We start from the raw sequence: 23,312 nt of genomic DNA, 5'->3' as shown, positions 1-23,312 counted from the left end.
TCCGTAATGGCGCAGGGGCCGTCAGACAGGAGCAGGCTTTGGGCATTGCCTAGCAGCAGCTCTGCCTCAGATGAGTGCAGGTTTTGCTAATGAAAGGCTGATTCAATAGAAATTGGATTTTGTTTCCCTTTTCGTGGTCAGACACTTCCCTTGCCAGACCCCAGCATTCCTGCATGTACAGCAATAGACTCTCACAAATGGGCAGAAGTGAGAATGAACTGTCTGGCCTTGCACATTAGGCAATGGGGGAATAACTTCAACCAGATTCAGCCCTGGCTGATGTCAGTGAAGTCAATGGAGCCTCACCTATTACAGCAAGGTGGAAGATGGCCCTGAAATGGCACAAAGCAGACTCCAAGCACTCCTGGCTTGGGGTGTCTTCGCTCATGCAGCATTTTTTCAATACTACTTCATGCAGTGGTGGGTTTCTGATGTTAGTGATGTGGTTAACAGCCACCTCTCACTGGTTCAGCTTCACAGCAGACACACCTCACCAAATTCTGCGTCTACGTTGTCCTTTTTCACTTTACAGTAGGGGGGATTTTACACAGTGGCATAGAAATCTAGCTCCAAAGAGCGCAAAAATGCCCTGGACATCTGGAGTTTCTGCTGCATTTCTGCTTTCCCTGCTTTTCTGGGGTGTCCTAGGCCAGAATGGTATGTAGAGAAGATTCATGCTTTAACTTTGTTTTGTAACATTGCAGCCCCAATGGTTCAGTCTGATAAATCTAAATTTGGTTTGAGGTGTCCTTCTAATCTGGGCAAATGTGCTTGGAGTAGGACATTACAATGTTGCTATTACCTGCAATTGTACTCGCCAGGTATTGATAGATGGTATTATCTGCCTTGATGGGGAGAGGTAGGTTGGTTTAAAAGCAAAGGAAAGTTTTAGAAGGTTTCTGAAATTTTTCTAAGACTGAATTTGTTGTTTCCTAGCCTGTTTCAGCTAAGTGTGCTGACTCTGACTGCTGTGGGTGTCACAGTATTTTCCATTTGAAAGAAAATACACTTTGGATGATACGTTTCAGTCAGCAACTGTAAGGAGAAAAACAAAGATTTCTCGGACTGTCTTTCACTCTTCAGACTATTTGTTACAGTAGGATTTGTACCACTGGAAATGGTTTTTAATACAGATGAGGGAATACAGAGGAATTCAGTTGCTTTTCTTCACCTTCAGTACCTCTGTCTATGCATAAAGAGGAAATACATGATAGGATGGGTGCTGCAAGATGAAGTCTGACTCCAAAGAATGAATTTTCAGATCAATCCAAGCAAGTGGCTATTGTATAAGAAGGTTATAGCACCTCTCACACTGACAATCATTTTGTCTGTCCCAGTTACTTTGCTTGTGTTTGCTTTCCCCCCTTTGAAAAACTTGTGTGTTATGGAAAAAATGAGACCATTGGTCTGCACTGAGTAAAGTCATCCACAAATGCAGAATATAGATTTCCACTGGTGATGGTCTGATTAGAATTTGGCTCACATTGCATAATGATTTGAGAAATATTCCATGGTTAGTGACATGGACTATGCTATTGTAACCACACAGCACACTGGAAATATGCTTGAAATAAGAAGTTTGGGCAACTTCAGAGGATTAAAACCCAAACTTGATATTATTTATTTTAAAAACTAATGAGAGACAATTCCTTAATTATAATTAGGATCATTAAGTCTCAGAAGTTCCTGCTTTTGGTAGATATTTACCTCATGCCAATGCATCACTAGATCTGATTTGTTCGTGCTTATATTCCCAAGGCAATTCTGCATGAAAATATTTAAAATTCTATGCAATATATTTTAAAACTCTGCAAAATTCTGCATATTTGTCAAAGTAACACAAAATAATCTGCATGTTTGTCAAAATAATACAATATAATCACACCAGTTTCAATTATTTTGGTAATATATTTAAAAATAGTTGTCATCAAGTAGGTTTGTAACAATACAGACAACAATAATGATCAAGGAAACGTTTTGACAAACAGATTGCTTATGAGGCATATTACGACAGAACCGTGAGTGATCATTCATTTAAAGTACAATACAGAAATGTATTTGCTGCACCCCTCAGAAGCAGTGCGGAGGCTTGGGGGTTTCGGGGGTAATTCTGGGAAGGAACCTGGATGTGAACTGGGAGAGTAGTGGGTATGGGGGGAAAAGTATTGACAGGTTTTTTTTGGGGGGGGGGGGTGAGGACCATTTGCTAGGGAGCTTCCCATGCAGACTCTGGCTCTCCCATTCAGTCAGGCATATCTCCCTCTGTCCCTGCGTATCCCTGCACCACCAGGGGTGTACTCGCACCCCTGGTCCACATTTGTCCCTCGACTCCCTCTGCTGTCCCCATGTGCCTCTGTGTCTGTTGTGACATGCAAACACGGCAGTAACAAACTTCAACAGGCCTTTATTTAACAAAGGTGAAACCTCTTTACAAAGCTGCTGCTGCTCCCCTCTGTAGCTCTCACTCAGGCCTGGCCCATCTCCTCCCCCCTCCTTCCTGTTTCCTGTGCTTCCAGATTCCCAACAGCCAGTGCTCCCAATTCTAATAATTACAAGCAGCATCCAAAACACCACAGTGTCCTACCCAGCCATCCTCTTCTCTCCCCTCTGTGGCCCTGCATCCCCTACCTCTGGGTCCTAATTCTCCACTCCCATTCAGCTCCTGCCCCAGTTTGTCCTCCCTCCACTAACTCTTTATGAGCCCAGACTGTGACATCTCCCCAACAGCCCCAGGTCCCCACGCTGCCTGTCTCCCCCTAGGCCCTCCTTCCTGACCTGTCCTGACAGGAGCTGTGAAGAAGGCACTGCAGGCTCTTTCTCTTTCCTAGCTGGTAGGGAGCAACTGCTCTGTTCTATCACCATAATGTCCGCTGGTCGGCATCAGCTTTTGGCAGAAGCTAATTTCTGTGGAAATATTAAAAATATGAGTGGCTCCTTAATTATGCACACACAGAGTGACTTACAATTCCCCCAGTAGCAATGCCTGCAGCATATCTGAAAAGAACCCACAAAAGTGCAGCTCCTTTGAGACGGTAAACTCATATGTAGTCTCACTTTTACCCAACATAGCCTGCAGGGAGCCTGGATAACAGGAGATCACAATTTTGCTGGCTTGTTTGTTAATTTGATTTTCTTTCTTTAATCTTTTTTCTTTTTGGACGAGAAGGGGGTGGGGAATGATGTGCTACAGCTTATTGGTATCTTTATAAAAAATACGCTTTAGCTCAGTCACAAGATATGGTCTTGAAGCAGATACCTTTGAGTGAAAATCTAAGCTGGTGTTATGCAGGATATCCAAATTAGAATATTATAATTTTCCTTCCTGGATTTAAACATCTAGGAATCAATAATAAATGTAGTTTACCAAATAATATCCATGTACTTAGCACTGTCCAGACATAGTGAATCACATAGTGTTTGTTTATAGTCTACACATGATCGATCTGATGCCCCCTTTTAGTACACAGTTCCTGTGATTTTCTTTTGTATCTTTTCTTATTATGGTGTGAAAGTCAATGCCATATGTGATGGTTAGAAGGGGTGCTGGCCAGCACTCAGTGGGTTGTTCCCCACTGTGGCACTCTGAGGCTACGTCTAGACTTCAAGTCTCTTTCGAAAGAGGCTTTTTCAAAAGATGCTTTTGAAAAAGCCTCTTTTGATAAAGCGCATCTAGACTGCAACCAGTACTTTTGAAAAAGCAAGCCGCTTTTTCAAAAGAGAGCACCCAGGCACTCTGGATGCTCTCTTTCAAAAAAGCACATTTTACATTACATAGTGTCTTTTTTCAAAAGAGCACTTTTGAAAAAAGGCGTTATTCTTCTTAAAACGAGGTTTTCCATGGTCGAAAAAACTGCCGTATTCTTTCAATTTACTTTCACAAGAATGCAGCAGCAATCTAGACAAAAGGGACATTTTTTCAAAAAAAGGCCATTTTTTTCAAAAAAAACCCTGTAGTCTAGACACACCCCGAGTGAAGGACGTGGGGGCCAACAAAAAACCTTAAATGAATTGCCTCTTTAAGGCCCTGCTTACAAAAACTCCCCAAAGTAACAGATTCACTGCCCCTGGAAGATAGGCTGCTACCATCAAGTGAATTAACTAAAATCCTGAAAACCAGGAAGAAACACTTGAACTTCTTCCTAAGGGGTACTCCAAGTTCTTTTGCCATAAGAGAGCTTGAAAAAAGAAGCAAACAAACAAAACACCCACCCAGAAAATAAACTGTCCCTGATAACTGACCTCTCAGCCTAGGCAGGCACACACACAGAGACCTCCTGTAACTTTTCAGGACACAAGAATCAAATCATTACCTTAAAAATGGTGATTTTATTGATAGAAGAAAAAGAGATACTTTTAAAAGCATACTTGGATGCTAGGTGTTATAGAGCAACTAAGAAAAGAATAGATTAAAACACAGAGAAAAAAATGGTATCTCTGGCACATCTTAGGTATAGTGAGTGGAGGGAAGGGAGCAAATGGATTTCAAACAGAGAAGTTTAACCAAACCCAAACAAAGAAAAATACCCTGATCGCAACTAAACATACATTCCTCTCTCTACTCACGATCGATACTGATCTGTACTTCAAGGCCTATTCCATTTGCATGCCCAATATTTCTTGAAACAAAATACAGGACTATGTAGCACTTTAAAGACTAACAAGATGGTTTATTAGGTGATGAGCTTTCGTGGGCCAGACCCACTTCCTCAGATCAAATAGTGGAAGAAAATAGTCACAACCATATATACCAAAGGATACAATTAAGGTTTTTTTTAATTGTATCCTTTGGTATACATGGTTGTGACTATTTTCTTCCACTATTTGATCTGAGGAAGTGGGTCTGGCCCACGAAAGCTCATCACCTAATAAACCATCTTGTTAGTCTTTAAAGTTCTACATAGTCCTGTATTTTGTTTCAGCTACACCAGACTAACACGGCTACATTTCTATCAATATTTCTTGTTTATTCCATTTGATTTCTCCATCTTGCTTCCCCCAGATCCTAACTTAGAACTTGCACAAAGGAACAGCAGCCAGGTATCTATATTCAGATTAAATTTCAACAGTCTTTCCCATTGGAATTCCTGGCTTTTTGCCCATACCACCTGGCTACCTGAGTTTAACGCTTGAGTCACCGAGTGCTGGCCAGCACTCCTCCTATCCATCACAATGCATATCTAAGCATATAGCCTGAATGCTTGATATTGAAATCTACATGCCAAACAGGGCCAACGCAGCTATCATAGCGCCTCCACTGTAGCTGCTGTAACTTCAGTCCATTGCATGGAGTAGTGGGACCTCTGCACCAAAGAGATTTTAAATCCATGCCCCCTCACCTTGCTCAGTGACAGATCCCAGCAACACAGGAGGGGAAGCAGGTCAGTGAGCAAGTGCCAAAGATGCTGGATGGGAGACAGAAGGAAAATGTAAGGATGGAAACTTGGGAACCTGAGCATGCTGAATGTGTGTGTGTAGGAGAGGGGGAGTATTGTGAGTGGATTGAGCAGCATTTTCGGGGAAAACTCAGGCAACTTGGGGGAAGGAAGGCTCCAAGGTAAGGCTACACATTCATGCATTTGGATTCAGATTCCAAATGACCCAGAGTGAGAAATCCCAGCTAAGGAATGCTTCAAATTCCAAACTAAAGCTTCCCCTCTCAGTCCTTGGCTTATCACTATACAAAATATATCCCAACAGCAGACCCCATCCACCCACACCTCCTCAGGCTACCACAGCCCTCCTCTGGGGCCTGTAGATAATCCTTTGCCCTTTTCAGACTACAGCTTCCTCCCTGGGAAGCCCCTCAGCCCAATCAATGGGGTGTGCAGACAACCCTCTTCCTCTCACGTTGTCTCATCCCTAGGCTCTACAGGTTCCAGAGAGCTATTGCTCCTCCTCAGGACTTGCTTGGAGAAGCCAAACTATTTCTGCTGTTCCCTATCGCATCTCCCAGTGGCCAGACTACCAAACACTCTCTGTCCCCACCAGGTCTCTTTATAAACTAAGAAAGTGGCTTGGCCTTTTATATCCTGCTTCACCTCCCATCAAGCCTTGCCCTCAGCCTACATATCTAACTGTGCTTGAACTACAGGTCCCAGAATTCCCTTGGCATTGGGTTGGAACTGTGTTCAGGGTGCTGCCTTCCCTTGAATGGCCAGCACACTCTGTTATACAAAGGCTATGTCTACACTCTTGCATGATAAATATGCAAATGAGGCTAAGCATGGAATATCGCTGAGCCTCATTTGCATACCTAATGAGCCGCCATTTTCCAGAGGAGGCTCTTGCGCCAGAAGGAGTTGTCTACACTGCCCCTTCTTGCACTAGAAAAACCCTCTTGCTCAATGCCGCTAAGCCGATTATTTTCAGGAATAACGGCATTGTACAAGAGGGATTTTCTTGTGCAAGATCGGGCAGTGTAGGCAGCTCCTTTTGGCACAACAGCCTCTTCTGCAAAAATGACAGTTCATTAGGTATGCAAATGAGGCTTGTCAATAGTCCACGCTTAGCCTCATTTGCATATTTCTCACGCAAGAAGCTGCAAGTGTAGACATAGCCGAAGTGTATGGCTCTGGATTAGAAGAGGTGTCACGTAAGAGGAAGAGCTTGCTAGTGTGAGGCCACCCTCTCTCTGCCTCAAACCATTTCCAGTCAGCCACCCGGTAATGAATGTTTTCCTTTCCTCCTCTCTTCATGCAGATGTTACACAGGAACCAACTATTCTCATGGTTTATGAAGGAGAATCCGTCAACATCACTTGCTCCATTACCAATAATGGGAAGCTAGCAGGGATGTATTTGAGAAGAGTACTTGTGAAGGCCATGGACGTGGTATACGTCACAAATAACAGTGAAAACCATACCGCAAACTTACGCTACAAAACTCGCATCGAGAGCGCTGTACTTTCAACAGGAGTGAGGATAACGCTGCATGGGCTGCAGAAAAATGACACGGATTTGTACGTCTGTCAGGGAAGTGTGCTAGTAAACGGTGATCCCCGCACTGTGTTGGGCAAAGGCACCATGCTGGTGGTGAAAGGTACCTAACATTCTTCTATTTTAGGGGGGGTTTAGTGCAAAACCAATGAGTATTGTTTTCAGATGAAAGGGCTGAGGAAGTGGAAGAACATCAACTGAACGGTTATGTTTTTCAGTATATTAGCAGATGGGTTTATGAAGAGAAGTGATGTTGTAAGTTATATGTTTTATTCCAATATGAAAACCATAATTTTCCAATTTGAAGGCAACAAGAAAGAACAAACATCAGAATCCAGAGGGTGTGTCATCTGTAACAGCTGCAGCAAGTCTGAAAGTGAAATGGTTGTTCTTTCTGCATTGGGAAGTTTCCTTAGATAGAATCATAGAACTGGAAGAGACCTCAGAAGGTCATCAAGTCAAGCCCCCTGCTCTAGGCAGGACCAATTCCAACTAAATCAACCCGGCCAGGGCTTTGTCAAGCCGAGACTTAAACACCTCTAGGGATGGAGACTCCACTACTTCCCTAGGTAACCCATTCCAGTGTTTCATTACCCTCCTAGTGAAATAGTTTTTCCTAATATCCAACCTGGACCTCTCCCACCACAACTTGAGACCATTGTTCCTTGTTCTGCCATCTGTCACTACTGAGAACAGCCTTTCTCCAGCCTCTTCCCTTCAGGAAGTTGAAGGCTGCTATCAAATCCCCCCTCACTCTTCGCTTCTGCAGACTAAACAGACCCAAGTCCCTCAGCCTCTCCTCATAAGTCATATGCTCCAGCCCCCTAATCATTTTGGTTGCCCTCCGCTGGACCCTCTCCAATGCGTCCACATCCTTTTTGTAGTGGGGGGCCCAGAACTGGACACAATACTCCAGATGCGGCCTCACCAAAGCCGAATAAAGGGGAATGATGACATCTCTGGATCTGCTGACAATGCTCCGCTTAATGCAACCTAATATGCCATTAGCCTTCTTGGCTACAAGGGCACACTGTTGACTCATATCCAGCTTCTAATCCACTGTAACCCCCAGGTCCTTTTCTGTAGAACTACTACTTAACCGGTTGGTCCCCAGCTTGTAACTATGCTTAGGATTCTTCCGTCCCAAGTGCAGGACTCTACACTTGTCCTTGTTGAACCTCATCAGATTTCTTGTGGCCCAATCCTCCAATTTGTCTAAGTCATTCTGTACCCTATCTCTGCCCTTAAGCATATCTACCTCTCCCCCCAGCTTAGTGTCATCCGCAAACTTGCTGAGGGTGCAATCCATCCCCTCATCCAGATCATTAATAAAGATATTGACAAAACCGGTCCTAGAACCGAACCTTGGACCACTCTGCTAGAAACCGACCGCCATCCTGACATCGAGCCATTGATCACTACCCGCTGGGCCCAGCCTTCTAGCCATCTTTCTATCCATCTTACCGTCCATTTATGCACGCCACAATCCCTTAACTTGCTGGCAAGAATATTGTGGGAGACCATATCAAAAGCCTTGCTAAAGTCAAGGTATATAACATCCACTGACTTCCCCATGTCCACTGAGCCAGTTACCTCATCATAGAAGCTAATCAGATTGGTCAGGCACGACTTGCCCTTTGTGAATCCATGCTGACTATTCCTGATCAATTTCCTTTTTTTCTAAGTGACTGAAAATGGATTCCTTAAGGATCCCTTCCATGATTTTTCCAGGAACCGAGGTAAGACTGACCGGCCTATAGCTCCCTGGATCATCCTTCTTCCCATTTGCCTTTTTCCAGTCATCCAGGATTTCTCCTGATCTCCACGACTTTTCAAAGATAATAGCCAAAGGCTCCACAATGACATTTGCCAACTCCCTCAGTACCCTCGGTTGCACTAAGTCCGGACCCATGGATTTATGTACGTTTCGCTTTTCTAAATAGTTCCTAACCTGTTCTTTACCCATTACGGGCTGTCCATCTTCATCCCATCTTGCATCACTTGGCGCAGAAGTCCAGGAGCCGACCTTGTCCGTGAATACAGAGGCAAAGAAAGCATTGAGCCTTCAGCTTTCCCCACATCATCTGTCACTAGGTTACCTCCTTCATCCATTAGGGGCCACACACCCTCTCTGATCACCTTATTCTTGTCAACATGCCTGTAGAAACCTTTCTTGTTATCCTTCACATCCTAAGCCAGTCGCAATTCCATTTGCACTTTCGCCTTCCTGATAACCCCCTGGCATTCTCGAGCTATACCTTTAGACTCCTCTCTGGTCATTTGTCCAAGTTTCCACTCTTTGTAAGCTTCCTTTTTGTGCTTAAGTTCACCAAGGATTTCCCCTGTAAGCCAGTCCGGACTCCTACCATGTTTGCCTCTCTTGCTACGTGTCGGGATACATTAACAGCAACATACAAAAAACAAAGACTTCATAGTTTTATAGCTCCACAGTGTTATACCTTCATGAAGAGGGGAGGAGAGGAAAACATGATCCACCCCAGCCCCCAGGCTACATCTGTGCTGCATGCTTATTTTGAAATGAGCTATTCCTGAAGAGTTATTCCAAAATATCTTATTTCAAAATAGCATGTCTACACTGCAGGGAAGCCTCCAAATTAGTCCAAGGCAGGCTTCCCTAATGTGGATGCGCTACCTCAATTTAGAGCCCCAGGAGACCCTGGGGAGCAATAACTTAGAATGGACCTGGGGAGGGGCTATTTTGAAATAGCAGCAGTGGAGCTATAACAGGTGTTATTCCTCACAGAATGAGGTTTATTACAGATTTCGGAATAAGCCATCCGTTATTTTAAAATTATTTTGAAATAACGGAATGGCTGTGTAAACGGTCGCATTGTAATTTCGCAATAACACCAGTTACCTCGGAATAACGGTGCAGTGTAGATGAACCCGCAGTGAGCATTCTGCCTGAAGCTTGTAGTCCTGGGCTCGCTCTTGAACAGGCGCTGAGGGAGCAGGAGTTCAGGCCAGCACATTGTATGTGCAGCAAAAGCAGTCGAGGAGAATCACGGCATTTGGCACATTTGTGTTGTGACTGGCTTAGGCTGCACAGTCCTAGCTGGCAGACCCGTCTATTACACGAGAGAGCAATAGCCCAGGGGTAAGTGGCTCTTTCCTCAATTGTCTGCAAGCCAACTTCAGACCTGCTGCACAACTGACCATCTCCTGCTTCCACTCCCCGTGTCTAGCTGTGGGGAAGGGGCCCATAAGGGAGAACTTGGCACTAACGAGCTGTCAGCTGCAGAGTAATCTTAACCATGCTCACATGTCTTCAACCTCAGCAAGAACAAAAGGGCTCCGATACAGTGTCTCCTCAGCCCAGACCCGGCCCTCATAGTGGAGGCCAAAACCCTCTACACAGTCTGGTCCCAGAGGTTGCCACAGACCCTGTAGTCCTTCAAAACAACCACACACTCGGTAACATGGAGCTCTGTCTACTCAGGATACCTCAGTCTGTGTCTACACGTCAGGCTTCCTGCCCAAGAACCTTTTTTCAGAAGAGATCTTCCACAAAAACTTCTTGCGCAAGAGCATGTCCGCAGTGCAAAAGCTCGTCGAAAAAGTGATGTGTTTTCGTGCAAGAGGGCATCCAGACTGCATGGACGCTCTCTCGAAAGGAAACTCTGATTGCTATTTACAGAATGGCCACGCATTTTCGATGGCCTCTTTTTGCGCAAAACACCCTGTTCCCCGTCCACACACAGGTTTCTGTGCAATAGCTCGTAGAAAGAATACCTACACAAGAAAAACCCATCTGCTCCTTTGATTTTTTTGCACAGAATGTGTTTGAGGTGTAGATGCTCCATGAGTTTTTGCAAAAAATTGCCATTTTTCCGCAAAAACGCTTTAGTGTAGACATAGCCTCAGAAGAGCTTCAGAGGCTCCTCCATTAGGTGAGGTTATATAACACAGCATATCTAAAGCATTAATAAGGAATCTGTCCCTTTAAGGTTTTGTATCAAGGACTCAGATTCCAATACTGTGACTTTGCCTCTTGCACAAAACTCCAATATCATCATTTGTCAGGTATAATGGTACCGTGTGTCAGTAATGATGCTGCTACTAGAGCTGGACAAATCACAGCAGCAGGTAATTGTGTCACGAGTAAGTATCAGGTCTCAATAACCACCTCCTCCATGTAAGGAGCAGGGGAGTTTGAGCCTATAGAAACATAGAATACTAGGACTGGAAGGGACCTTGAGAGGTCATCGAGTCCAATCCCTTGCCCCCATGGCAGGACCAAATACTTTCTGGACCATCCCTGATAGACATTTATCTAACCTGCTCTTAAATATCTCCAGAGATGGGGATTCCACAACCTTCCTGGGCAATTTATTCCAGTGTTTAACTACCCTGACAGTTAGGAACTTTTTCCTAATGTCCAACCTAAACCTCCCTTGCTGCAGTTTAAGCCCATTGCTTCTTGTTCTATTTTCAGAGGCCAAGATGAACAAGTTTTCTCCCTCCTCATGACACCTTTTAGATACCTGAAAATTGCTATCCTGTCCCCCCTCAATCTTCTCTTTTTTAAACTAAACAAACCCAATTCTTTTAGCCTTCCTTCATAGGTTCTCTAGACCTTTAATCATTCTTGTTGGTCTTCTCTGGACCCTCTCCAATTTCTCCACATCTTTCTTGAAATGCGGTGCCCAGAACTGAACATAATACTCCAACTGAGGCCAACCAGCACAGAGTAGAGTGGAAGAATGACTTCTCGTGTCTTGCTCACAACACACCTGTTAATGCACCCCAGAATCATGTTTGCTTTTTTTGCAACAGCATCTCACTGCTGACATATTCAGCTTGTGGTCTACTATAACCCCTAGATCCCTTTTCACCATGCTCCTTCCTAGACAGATGCTTCCCATTCTGTATGTGTGAAACTGATTGTTCCTTCCTAAGTGGAGCACTTTGCATTTGTCTTTATTAAACTTCATCCTGTTTACCTCAGACTATTTCTCCAATTTGTCCAGATCATTTTGAATTATGAGTCTATCGTCCAGAGCAGTCGCAACCCGTCCCAGTTGGTATCATCCGCAAAATTAGTAAGCGTATTTTCTTTGTCAATATCTAAATCGTTGATGAAGATATTGAACAGAGCCAGTCCCAAAACAGACCCCTACGGAACCCCACTTGTTCTGCCCTTCCAGCAGGATTGTGAACCATTAATAACTACTCTCTGAGTACGGTTATCCAGCCAGTTATGCACCTACCTTATAGTAGCCCCATCTTAGTTGTATTTGCCTAGTTTATTGATAAGAATATCATGCAAGACCGTATCAAATGCCTTACTAAAGTCTAGGTATACCACATCCACCACTTCTCCTATCGTTATCCTCTCAAAGAAAGCTATCAGATTGGTTTGACATGATTTGTTCTTTACAAATCCATGCTGGCTGGTCCCTATCACCTTACCACCTTCCAAGTGTTTGCAGATGATTTCCTTAATTACTTGCTCCATTATCTTCCCTGGCACAGAAGTTAAACTAATTCGTCTGTAGTTTCTTAGATTGTTCTTATTTCCCTTTTTATAGATGGGCACTATATTTGCCCTTTTCCAGTCTTCTGGAATCTCTCCTATCTTCCATGATTTTCCAAAGATGATAGCTAAACTCTCAGGGTATGTCTACACTACCCCGCTAGTTCGAACTAGCAGGGTAATGTAGGCATACCGCACTTGCAAATGAAGCCCGGGATTTGAATTTCCCGGGCTTCATTTGCATAAGCGGGGAGACGCCATTTTTAAATCCCCGCTGCTTCGAACCCCGTGCAGTGCGGCTACACGGGGCTCGAACTAGGTAGTTCGGACTAGGGTGCCTATTCCGCACTACCGGTACACCTCATTTCACGAGGAGTAACGGTAGTTCGGAATAGGAACCTAGTCCGAACTACCTAGTTCGAACCCCGTGTAGCCGCGCTGCACGGGGTTCGAAGCAGCGGGGATTTAAAAATGGCGGCTCCCCGCTTATGCAAATGAAGCCTGGGAAATTCAAATCCCGGGCTTCATTTGCAAGTGCGGTATGCCTACATTACCCTCCTAGTTCGAACTAGGAGGGTAGTGTAGACATACCCTCATATACCTCCTCTATGAGCTCCTTGAGTATTCTAGGATGCATTTAATCAGGCCCTGGTGACTTGCAGGCATCTAACTTTTCTAGGTGATTTTTAACTTGTTCTTTTTTTATTTTATCTTCTAAACCTTCCCCCTTCCCACTAGCATTCACTATGTTAGGCATTCCTTCAGACTTCTCAGGGAAGACTGAAACAAAGAACTCATTAAGCATCTCTGCCATTTCCAAGTTTCCTGTTACTGTTTCTCCCTCCTCACTGACCGGTGGACCTACCCTGTCCTTGTTCTTCCTCTTGCTTCTAATGTATTTATAAAAAGTCTTCTTGTTTCCCTTTATTTCCATAGCTAGTTTGAGCTCATTTTGCGCCCTTGCCTTTCTAATATTGCCCCTGCATTTCTGTGTTGTTTACCTATATTCATCCTTTGTAATTTGTCCTACTTTCCATTTTTTATATGACTCCTTTTTTATTTTTAGATCATGTAAGATTTTGTGGTTAAGCGAAGGCGGTCTTTTGCCATATTTTCTATCTTTCCAATGCAGTGGAATAGCTTGCTTTTGGGCCCTTAACAATGTCCCTTTGAAAACTGCCAACTCTCCTCAGTTGTTTTTCCCCTCAGTCTTGATTCCCATGGCACCTTACCTATCAGTTCTCTGAGCTTACCAAAATGCACCTTCTCGAAATCAATTGTCTCTATTCTGCTGTTCTCCTTTCTACCCTTCCTTAGAATTGTGAACTCTATGATTTCATGATCACTTTCACCCAAGCTGCCTTCCACTTTCAAATTCTCAACCAGTTCCTCCCTATTGATAGGATAACGAGCCTTGTGGATAAGGGAGAAGCGGTGGTTGTCATATACCTAGACTTTAGTAAGGAATTTGATACGGTCTCGCATGATATTCTTATTGATAAACTAGGCAAATATAACTTAGATAGGGCCACGATAAGGTGGGTGCATAATTGGCTGGATAACCGTAGTCAGAGAGTTGTTGTTAATGGTGCTAAATCCTGCTGGAAAGGGATAACAAGTGGAGTTCCGCAAGGGTCTGTTTTGGGACCCGTACTGTTCAATATCTTCATCAATGATGTAGATATTGGGATAGAGAGTACGCTTATTAAGTTTGCAGATGATACCAAACTGGGTGGGGTTGCAATTTCTTTGGAGGATAGGGACATAATTCAAAATGACCTTAGCAAGTTAGAGAAATGGTCAGAGGTAAACAGGATGAGGTTTAATAAAGAGAAATGCAAAGTGCTCCACTTAGGAAGGAACAATCAGTTCCATACATACAAGATGGGAAGCGACTGTCTAGGAAGGAGCATGGTGGAAAGGGATCTAGGGGTCATAGTGGACCACAAGTTGAATATGAGTCAACAGTGTGATGCTGTTGCAAAAAAAGCAAATATGATTCTAGGTTGTATCAGCAGGTGTGTTGTAAGCAAAACTCGTGAAGTCATTCTGCCGCTCTATTCTGCACTAGTTAGGCCTCAGCTGGAGTACTGTGTCCAGTTCTGGGCGCCACATTTCAAGAAAGATGTGGAGAAATTGGAAAGGGTACAGAGAAGAGCGACAAGAATGATTAAAGGTTTAGAGAACATGACCTATGAATCCAGGCTTCATGTACTGGGCTTGTTTAGTTTGGAAAAAAGAAGATTAAGGGGGGATATGATAGCGGTTTTCAAATATCTAAAAGGGTGTCACAAGGAGGAAGGAGAAAATTTGTTCCTCTTGGTTTCTGAGGACAGGACAAGGAGTAATGGGCTTAAAGTGCAGCAGGGGAGGTTTAGATTGGACATTAGGAAAAAATTCCTATCTGTCAGGGTGGTCAAATATTGGAATAAATTGCCAAGGGAGGTGGTGGAATCTCCCTCTCTGGAGATATTTAAGAACAGGTTAGATAGACATCTGTCAGGGATGGTGTAGACAGAGCTTGGTCCTGCCTTGAGGGCGGGGGGCTGGACTCAATGATCTCTCGAGGTCCCTTCCAGTCCTATGATTCTATGATTCTATTTGTTAGGATCAAATCTAGAACAGCTTCCCCTCTAGTAGCTTTTTCAACCTTCTGAAATAAAAAGTTGTCTCCAATGCAGTCCAAGAACTTATTGGATAGTCTGTGCCCCGCTGTGTTATTTTCCCAACATATATCTGGATAGTTAAAGTTCCCCATCACCACCAAATCTTGGGCTTTGGATGATATTGTTAGTTGTTTAAAAAAAGCCTCATCTACTTCTTCTACCTGCATAGGTGGCCTGTAGTAGACTCCTAACATGAAATCACCCTTGTTTTTAACCCCTTTTAGCCTAACCCAGAGAGTCTCAACACTTCCGTCTCCTATGTCCATCTCTACCTCACTCCAAGTGTGTTTATTTTAAATATATAAGTCAACACCTCCACCCTTTTTTCCCTGTTTATCTTTCCTGAGCAAACTATACCGTTCTATACAAACATTCCAATCCTGTGTATTATCCCACTAAGTTTCTGTGATGCCAACAATGTCATAATTGTACTTATTTATTAGCACTTCCAGTTCTTCCTGCTTATTACCCATACTTCTCGCATTTGTGTATAGGCATCTAAGATACTAATTTGACCTGGCCTCCCAGTTTTGCCCTGACCCTTCTTTCTTTCTGCCATTGTAGCCCATGCTCCCTCCCATCTCCCAGGTCTCCATGTTCTCCACTTACCTGTGGACTTTGCTCACCTGTCCCCATTGAACCTAGTTTACAGCCCTCCTCACTAGGTTAGCCAGTCTGTGTCCAAATAGGGTCTTCCCCCTCCTTGAGAGGTGAACACCATTCCTGCTTAGCAGTCCTTCCTGGAATAGCATCCCATGGTCGAGGAAGCAAAAGCCCTCCTGGCGACACCATCCTCGCAGCCAGACATTCACTTCAATTGTAGTTTTAAGGGAAAGTGAAGCGCTGTTCTATCAGGTGGGAGAGTCGCCCTCATGGCTTTATACCAGGGCTCAGCAACCGTTCAGAAGTGGGGTGCCAAGATCTAACGTCTGCACTTCTATTTGCAGATCTGCGTGCCATTGGTACCTTTGAAATAAGAGTCCTACCTACATTTTAGCAGATCCATTAATCCCTCTTGGTAGCCTCAAGTGTACAGGACATCCCCCTTCATCCCCTCCTCCCCCACATCCCTGTGCCCCCAGCGCACACACTGGCAGGGCGGCAGTGCTGGGACTTGCAGGCCTCTGGGAGCAGTGCTGGGGTGAGGAGGGGCGAGGGGGCAAAGTCATTTCCCTGCCCAGCCCAGTCCTTTGCCCAGGGCTCGCCCCTCACCTGCAGGCTGCGGCTCTGGGGCTGGGGCATGCAGAGCCCAGGGCTGCCTAGAGTTGGTTCCAGCCCCTGGCTGGGCACAGCAAAACACTAGGTAAGGGGCTCCCCACTTATGGGGAGCAGCTGCAGCTTAGCCCAGGCCCTGGCGCCCCATTAAGGTAGGAGCAGCATGTGACTAGCTGCAGTACCCCGATCTGCACAGCAGCCCCAGCCGAGCCCCTTCCTGGAGCAGGAGGCAGAGCCTGTAGGATTGGAAGGGGGCTTTAACCCCTTCGCTCCCAGGAGCTGCATACCCAAGCCGGGCGGCGGCAGCCCGAGGGACATGGAGCCCAATGTACAGTAATGTCGCTATGTTTTTTTCCTAATATCCCACTTAGATCTCCAGCGCTTCAGCCTGAGACCATTGCCCCTCGTTCTGCCTCTGTCACCACTGAGAACAGCCTCTCTCCATCCTCTTTGGAACCTCCCTTCAGCTAGTTGAAGGCTGCTATTAAATCCCCCCTTAGTCTTCTCTTCTGTAGACTAAATAAGCTCAAATCCCTCAGCCTCTCCTCGTTAGTCATGTGCTGCAGCCCCCTCATCATTTTTGTTGCCCTCTGCTGGACCCTCTCCCTTCCGCCAACATATCTGCCATGCCCCCTAGCTTAGTGTTATCTGTGAACTTGCAGAGGGTGCAATCCATCCCCTCATCCAGGTCTTTAATAAAGACGTTGAACAAAACCAGCCCTAGAACTGATCCTTGGGGCACTGCACTTGAAACCGACCGCCAACCACACATTGAGCCACTGATCACTACCTGTTGGGCCCGACAATCTAGCCAGTTTTCAATCCATCTTACACTTCCCATGATGCAGTGCGGTGTGACACTGGGGATGCACCAATGGAAATGAGGCATGGTGGCTGGTGACACTGATGGGATTCCTGTTTGCTGGCCTGTGGACCCTCTGCTGAGCAACGTAATGTTCTTACATGAGATTGTAATTCTGCCTCTTCTCTGGTTAATTACCCACAGACATGGAGCAGGCAGAGTGCCACGTGGCTTCCTGGGTGCCGTATGCCCTTTCCTTCCTGACTTTGCTCTTGGTTTCTGTGCTGGGATTCCTCATTCTGTCTCACGTCGATGTAAGTATTTCACTCAGCCACAGCCCTGTGTTTTCTGAACTGCAGGCAAAGTTAAAATGTTGCGGATCTTAAATCATGCATGGGACAAACCTCTGTGACCAAGTGAATCTTCGATTTTCCCTTTTTCCCCCTTCCCACTGCTCCAATCCTATTGAGTGCAGATGTCCCTTCATATCATGACTACACTTCAAAGCTGCAGTGATTCCTTCAGCGACGTACAGTCTGTCATGTTTATATTGCTCCAGGTTCCTTTTCAGGCTCCATTACAATATAGCAATACTGATGTCTTAGCGAGATGGAAGCCATGCCCCCAGCTTTGCCAATGAACCTTGATATGGTACCTGCATTCCAGTCCCACCATCCCGCACTTGCCCTTATCGCTGAAGAATGGAATCTCCCCCCGTGCGCTGCTGGGGTGGACAAGAGGGAAGACCCCTTCTTGTGGGGGACATCAGGCCCACCACAAGGTGACAAAAAGCCCAGGGTCAGAGGGTGCCACAGGCATCCGTCCCTGCCCTACCCTCACAGGAAAGCTGCCTGAGATGGCTGGTGCAGAAAAGCCTCCTAGGACAGGGGCTATGTGTGACACACACACTCATCTCCCAGATCCCCCTTGGTTATTTACAAAAGTCCTTGCCGGTCGTAGGACAGAACTGAAGGAAAGCCTCGCGCGGGGTCCCCTTTAGTGTGTTTAACCGGCACTGCAGCAAAATGATGCTGGAGAGGGTAGAATCAAGTCTCTTCTAAGGGAGCCGTGTCTCCTCTCACCATAATCACAAGAGCAATGACACAGTTTGTCTGGAACTGTTGGAGCCTTTGATACTTTCAGCACTCTGTTCTAAAGAGCTGCTGGTGGAACAGCCTGTAAGGATGTGAGGGATTAACCCGGCCCTTTCTGCCTGTCATGCTAGGTAGCCCCTCTGGGCTCTGAGATGGGCCATTTTTTTTAGTTCCGCTTGTAACTCCCTGAACATTGAGCTGAACAGAGCTCCTTGTCAGGGGGTCTAGTCCAGCCTTAGACCTGAATGGCTCCTGCTGGCTCGGAGGGGTTGATTGTTCTTTGTTTTGTTGCAGATCAAGAAACACTGCCAGAAAGGAAAGAAAAATCAAGCAAATATGGTGTATGAAGACATGTCCTTCAGCCGTAGCTTCAGCACCGTGGGCACACACTGTACTACTTATAAGTATTAGCAAGCACTTTTCAGCTGAGGCAGTGTGGACATCAGCAGCTCCTTTTCCATGTGCTAACCTTTGTTCCCTGTAGTGAAAAGTAAAACCCTGCCTTCTGCAATATTTCTGCTTAATGTACTCAATTGTGAAGACCACTTTTGGTGTTGGAGGCAGCGATAGAGAGATCCCTGTATGTGCAAGCAAGTGCTAGGTATGATGGTGTTAGCTGCTGAGGTGTAAAGTCCTCTTGCTGCAATACCTGCCCTTGCTCCATACCGTAGTGATTCTCACACTCCAGCGGAGCAAGTAAGAAGTTGTGTTGGGAGCGCAGAGAGGCAATCAGGCTCAGATTCTCAATGGGACTTAGGCACCTCACCGCTGCATCTTTAAGTGACAGTTTAGCTGCCATATTGAGATCCAGTAAACCTCCCCTCAGCTTCCACCTAATCCGGTTTTTTTGCAGTAAAAGGTCCCTGGGCTCCTAAGTTTCTGTGTCTGAGCGAGGGCACGCTTGCCTCCTTCTTGATGTCTAAGCCCCTGAGCAGTCCATGATCTGGGGGAAGATGGGTGCCTCTTCACCTCTGTTGTTTACAAGGCCTGGTCCAATCGGCATGCTCAGCCTGAGTCCACTGAAGTGTGTCCAATTGAAAATGTGGCTGGAGGAACGAGGCGATGGTGGTGCCTACATTCTAAGAACAGTGCTTAGTGCACTCAGCTGGAATGTTAGACCCAAGGTTAAGCCCCCCGCCTTACTCTAGAGGAAAAAAGGAGATGAATGAGAAATCTCTGGTGTGAGTGCTCAACAATGATCCCTTGAAGCTGTGCACTTAGGTGGCTACTCAGGAGAGATTCAAAGGCTGCCCTGATGATTAGCAGAGCACCAGCAGCATCTGTTTCTATTGGTGGTGCACATCAGCACACACCTCTGTGCATATAACAAAATTTATTTCACACATGGATAGAAAAAAATGAGAGGGAACATTGGTGCTCACCCTCCTGGCTTTTGGGATACGCTGAAGTGGGGCTCCCTCCATTTCTCCTGTAAAACCTGTTACACTCTGAACAAATCGTTAGGCCTTGGCAGAGTAAATGACTGTTGTAGACTGCGGGTTAGAACGCTGAGCACCAATGATTCCAAGCCGATGATTCTATCCACAATAGAACAGCTTCAACAGGAGAGAGTGTGCAAGTCCCACACCAGATTATCCCATGGCCCAGTGGCTGGAGCACTCATAGGATCCCAGGGCTGGAAGAGACCTCGGGGGTCATCAAGTTCCATCCCCTGCCCAAAGCAGGACCGACCCAACTAACTCATCCCAGGCATGTGGGCACTCAGGGCACTCCAAGCCAGGACTGCTTTGCAAGCGGGGAACCCCTGAGAACTGTCTGTCCGGGGTGGGGGTCGGGTCCCTTTAAGCACAGCCCTCAGCTAGCCTGAGACAGCAGCTCCACGCTCTAAGTCCTAATCTGATGCCCTGCCGGCACTGCTTCCGGCCATCCTTAACCTCTGTTCAGGGTCCACTCTATGTGGACATGCTAGTTCGAATTAGCAAAACGCTAATTCGAACTAGTTTTTAAGTCTAGCTGCGCTAATTCGAATTAGCTTATTTCTAATTAACTAATTCGAACTAAGTTAGTTCGAGTTAGCGCTGTAGTGTAGACATATCCAGAGATAGTGAAGACAGAAACTGGGTCTCTGCAGGGGTTCTGAGTCTTCCCGTGGAGGACAGAGGCCAGGGCCTGGTTTGTCTCCACAGCCAGGTCCACACCTTCCTCCTCTAGGCCCTACAGAGGCTCCTGTACAGTGCAGGTAGTCCAGCGTGGAGCATGTTGGCACATACCTTCCTCCACCATCTTGTGGGCTCCAATACAACTGACAGCTCCATCCAAGGCATCTTCCATGAGACCTCTCTGAGCTGCCAGAGTTCTGCCAGGACCTCCTCCAGACCTGGAAACTCTTCAGCAACCAGGTCCTTTGTGGCCACCAAGGGAGAGGACCTCCTTGCAACGCGCCTGCTACACAACCTGCCCTTATGTGTGCAGGTGGCAGAGTCACCCTCAGTGTGCCAGAGGTTGGTTCTGGCAGAAACCACGAGTGTTGGAGACCTCCTGGATATGACAGAAGGGATCCCTGAGCACTTAGTCAACGAATGGGGTTCTCCACCCTTCACATCCTCCTGTGCATACTCCAGGAGGTGAGGATGCTTTGTCACAGCACCTCTCTCATTTTCTTGCAGCAACTCCTGCAAGTGGGTAGGCCTTGCCCTCCCTCACTGCAAGCCCTTTTTATTGGGCCCCTGTTCCATGAGCTCTCCCCGCCTCCTCCCCTTTGCAGTCCCAACTGGTGGTGTGATGTGCAGCCATTCTGTTTCTGAACCGCACCCAGAAACCAGCTGTAGACACCCGCGCTCCATTACTTCAGTCCTACCCTGATATCAAATGGCGAGACTGTTGGCCACCTGTGTAGGTGAGGAACCCCAGTGGGCTAGTCCACTCTGATCCCATGGCCTGCTGGGAACACTGTGCCAGGTACACGCCCAGGCTCACAGCTCACGTGAGTCACCCCCATTCCTGACTCCTGCCCCTTTTCCAGTGAGAGGGAGAACCTGGCGCATGCTTATCTCAAATGCACCAGGTTGCAGCCCCTATTTTGGCTCCTCTAAGAGCCTTCTGCTGAAGTTCTGGCTGCACTTTTTGCTGCACCTCTTCATGCACACCTCAGCCAGGGCCCCACAAAGACACAGGACCTCCACATCCGCCTCCTCCTGGCTTGGGCTAAGACCACCATTTACAACAGCAGGAGGAGGAGGCCAAGGGGGTGCTCTGTGACTGTGGGTCCCATTTGCCCGGATACGTGAGATCAGGCTGGAGGGCAGGGTTCCTCTGGGTGGTGCCCACTGGCTCCCTAGGCAGCTTCGAGGAGCAGTGGCCGCTGTATGGGATTCTCTGCCCAGTTTCCTCTCTGGCTCCCTCATTCTGAACCTGTGACCTGCACCCCGAGCCTGTTTTTCATTAGCTGTCCCAAGTAACCATTTGGAACCGGGTTCAGTGGTCTCTCCGCAAGGTCGGGGGAGTGGCTTTTAGATGCTAGGAGGCTTCTGCCCGTCCACCTCCCAGGATTTTCTAATAAGGCCTCACCACACTGCTCCCTCTCAAGTCCTGGCCACAATCTCTGGGGCTGGTTTCTGCTCCCTTCCCCAGGCAGGAGAAAAAGTCCACATTCACATGTGCTCTTCCGGCCCAGTGACAGACTGAGAAGGCATGTACCTGGAGGGTTAAGAACTAGCAGGTGAGATGAGTGTTGGTATCCTTAGCTCTGTGCAAGCATTACGGGGCGGGGGGGGAGGGGAGAGAGGGGGAGGCACAGTCTGTGACCAGGACCAAGGGGGTTTCCAACAAATAGTAACAAAGGGCCTCAATAACTCACTTAGCAGAGAGGGCCTCCTTCTCTGTTACTGAATACTTCTGGGCTACGTCTAGATTGCATCCCTTTTTCGGAAAAGGGATGCAAATTAGACGTATCGCAATTGCTAATGAAGCGGGGATTTAAATCTTCCCCGCTTCATTCGCATAAAAATGGCTGCCGCATTTTTTTACAACGGAGTTTTGCCGGAAAAAAGTGCCAGTCTAGACGCGGATCTTTTGGGAAAGGCTTTATTTTCCGAAAGATCCGCGTCTAGACTGGCGCTTTTTTCCGACAAAGCTCCGTGCCGAAAAAAACGGCAGCCATTTTTATGCTAATGAAGCAGGGGAGATTTAAATCCCCGCTTCATTAGCAATTGCGATACGTCTAATTTGCATCCCTTTTACGAAAAAGGGATGCAATCTAGACGTAGCCCTGGGGAAATAGCTTCTGACTAAGATGTTCCCCCTTCCCCCTCACCCTCCACTGTCAACCTCTTGTGAAAGTATCGCTCCAAGACTGGCCTCTAATGCATCCATCTGTAGTAGGAAGCCCTGGTGGAAGTTGGGGCTAATGAGCACCGGTTCCTGAGACAGGACTCCTTAAAAGTGCTCATCAGGCTTCCTCATACTCGACTGACCGCAGACCTGTCAGGGAGTATCCTTCTTGAGGACCGTGGTGAGGGGGCTGTGATGGTTGCAAACTGGGGCACAAAGTGATGATAATATCCCAGTGGCCCAAGAAATTGTTGTACTTGATGCTTGGTTGTCAGTGCAGGCCTCTCTTGTAGCACCTGGACCTTTCCAAACAGGTGACGGATCTGCCCTTGGCCAAGGATATACCCTAAGTAGGTCATCTCTTGCCACCCAACCCGGCATTTCCTTGTGCTGGCCGTGAGCCCAGCCTACAGGGAGTCCGGAGGATGGCCGCTACCTGGAGTGGGTGCATGTCCCATTCTTTGCTGCACACAACGACTTTGTCCAAATAGGCAGAGCCATACTCCACGGGAGTACTCAGGAGGTGGTCCTGAAAGGTCACCGGTGCCCCAAGTAAGCCGAAAGTATCTGCACGTGAGAACAAAATCTCACCTGCAGCCTCAGCTATGTCTACACTGCGGGTTTTGTGTGGAAGAGGGAAAACCCCTTTTTCACAAGATCCTGTAAACCTCGATTTTGGAGGAATAAGGGATCTTGCAAAAAAGGGTTTGTTTTTTTTCTGACAAATGGCCCCGTCTACACGGGGCTTTTTAGCAGCAAAACCTCTTCCACAAAAAACAATTGGAAGAAGATATGCAAATGAGAGCGCAATTT

General features: G+C 46.5%; 2 protein-coding genes across 5 annotated transcripts in view; both read left to right on the top strand.

The window, feature by feature from the left end:
* The window catches only part of LOC102444405 (uncharacterized), a 166,575-nt gene that overhangs the window by 56,148 nt on the left and 87,115 nt on the right, over positions 1 to 23,312 (top strand). The window lies entirely within an intron of this gene.
* On the top strand, positions 536 to 21,919 carry LOC142819087 (T-cell antigen CD7). Its single transcript, XM_075903551.2, has 4 exons — positions 536 to 657; positions 6,700 to 7,038; positions 17,320 to 17,429; positions 18,504 to 21,919. Exons 1-4 carry the CDS (start codon positions 585 to 587, stop codon positions 18,618 to 18,620), a joined length of 639 nt encoding a protein of 212 aa, XP_075759666.2. The 5' UTR covers positions 536 to 584; the 3' UTR covers positions 18,621 to 21,919.

Source organism: Pelodiscus sinensis, chromosome 20 (assembly GCF_052426305.1).
Source record: "Pelodiscus sinensis isolate ZL-2025 chromosome 20, ASM5242630v1, whole genome shotgun sequence".
Classification (NCBI taxonomy): Eukaryota; Metazoa; Chordata; order Testudines; family Trionychidae; genus Pelodiscus; species Pelodiscus sinensis.
The sequence above is the reverse complement of the archived record's forward strand: the minus strand, read 5'-3'. Positions and strand labels throughout refer to the sequence as shown.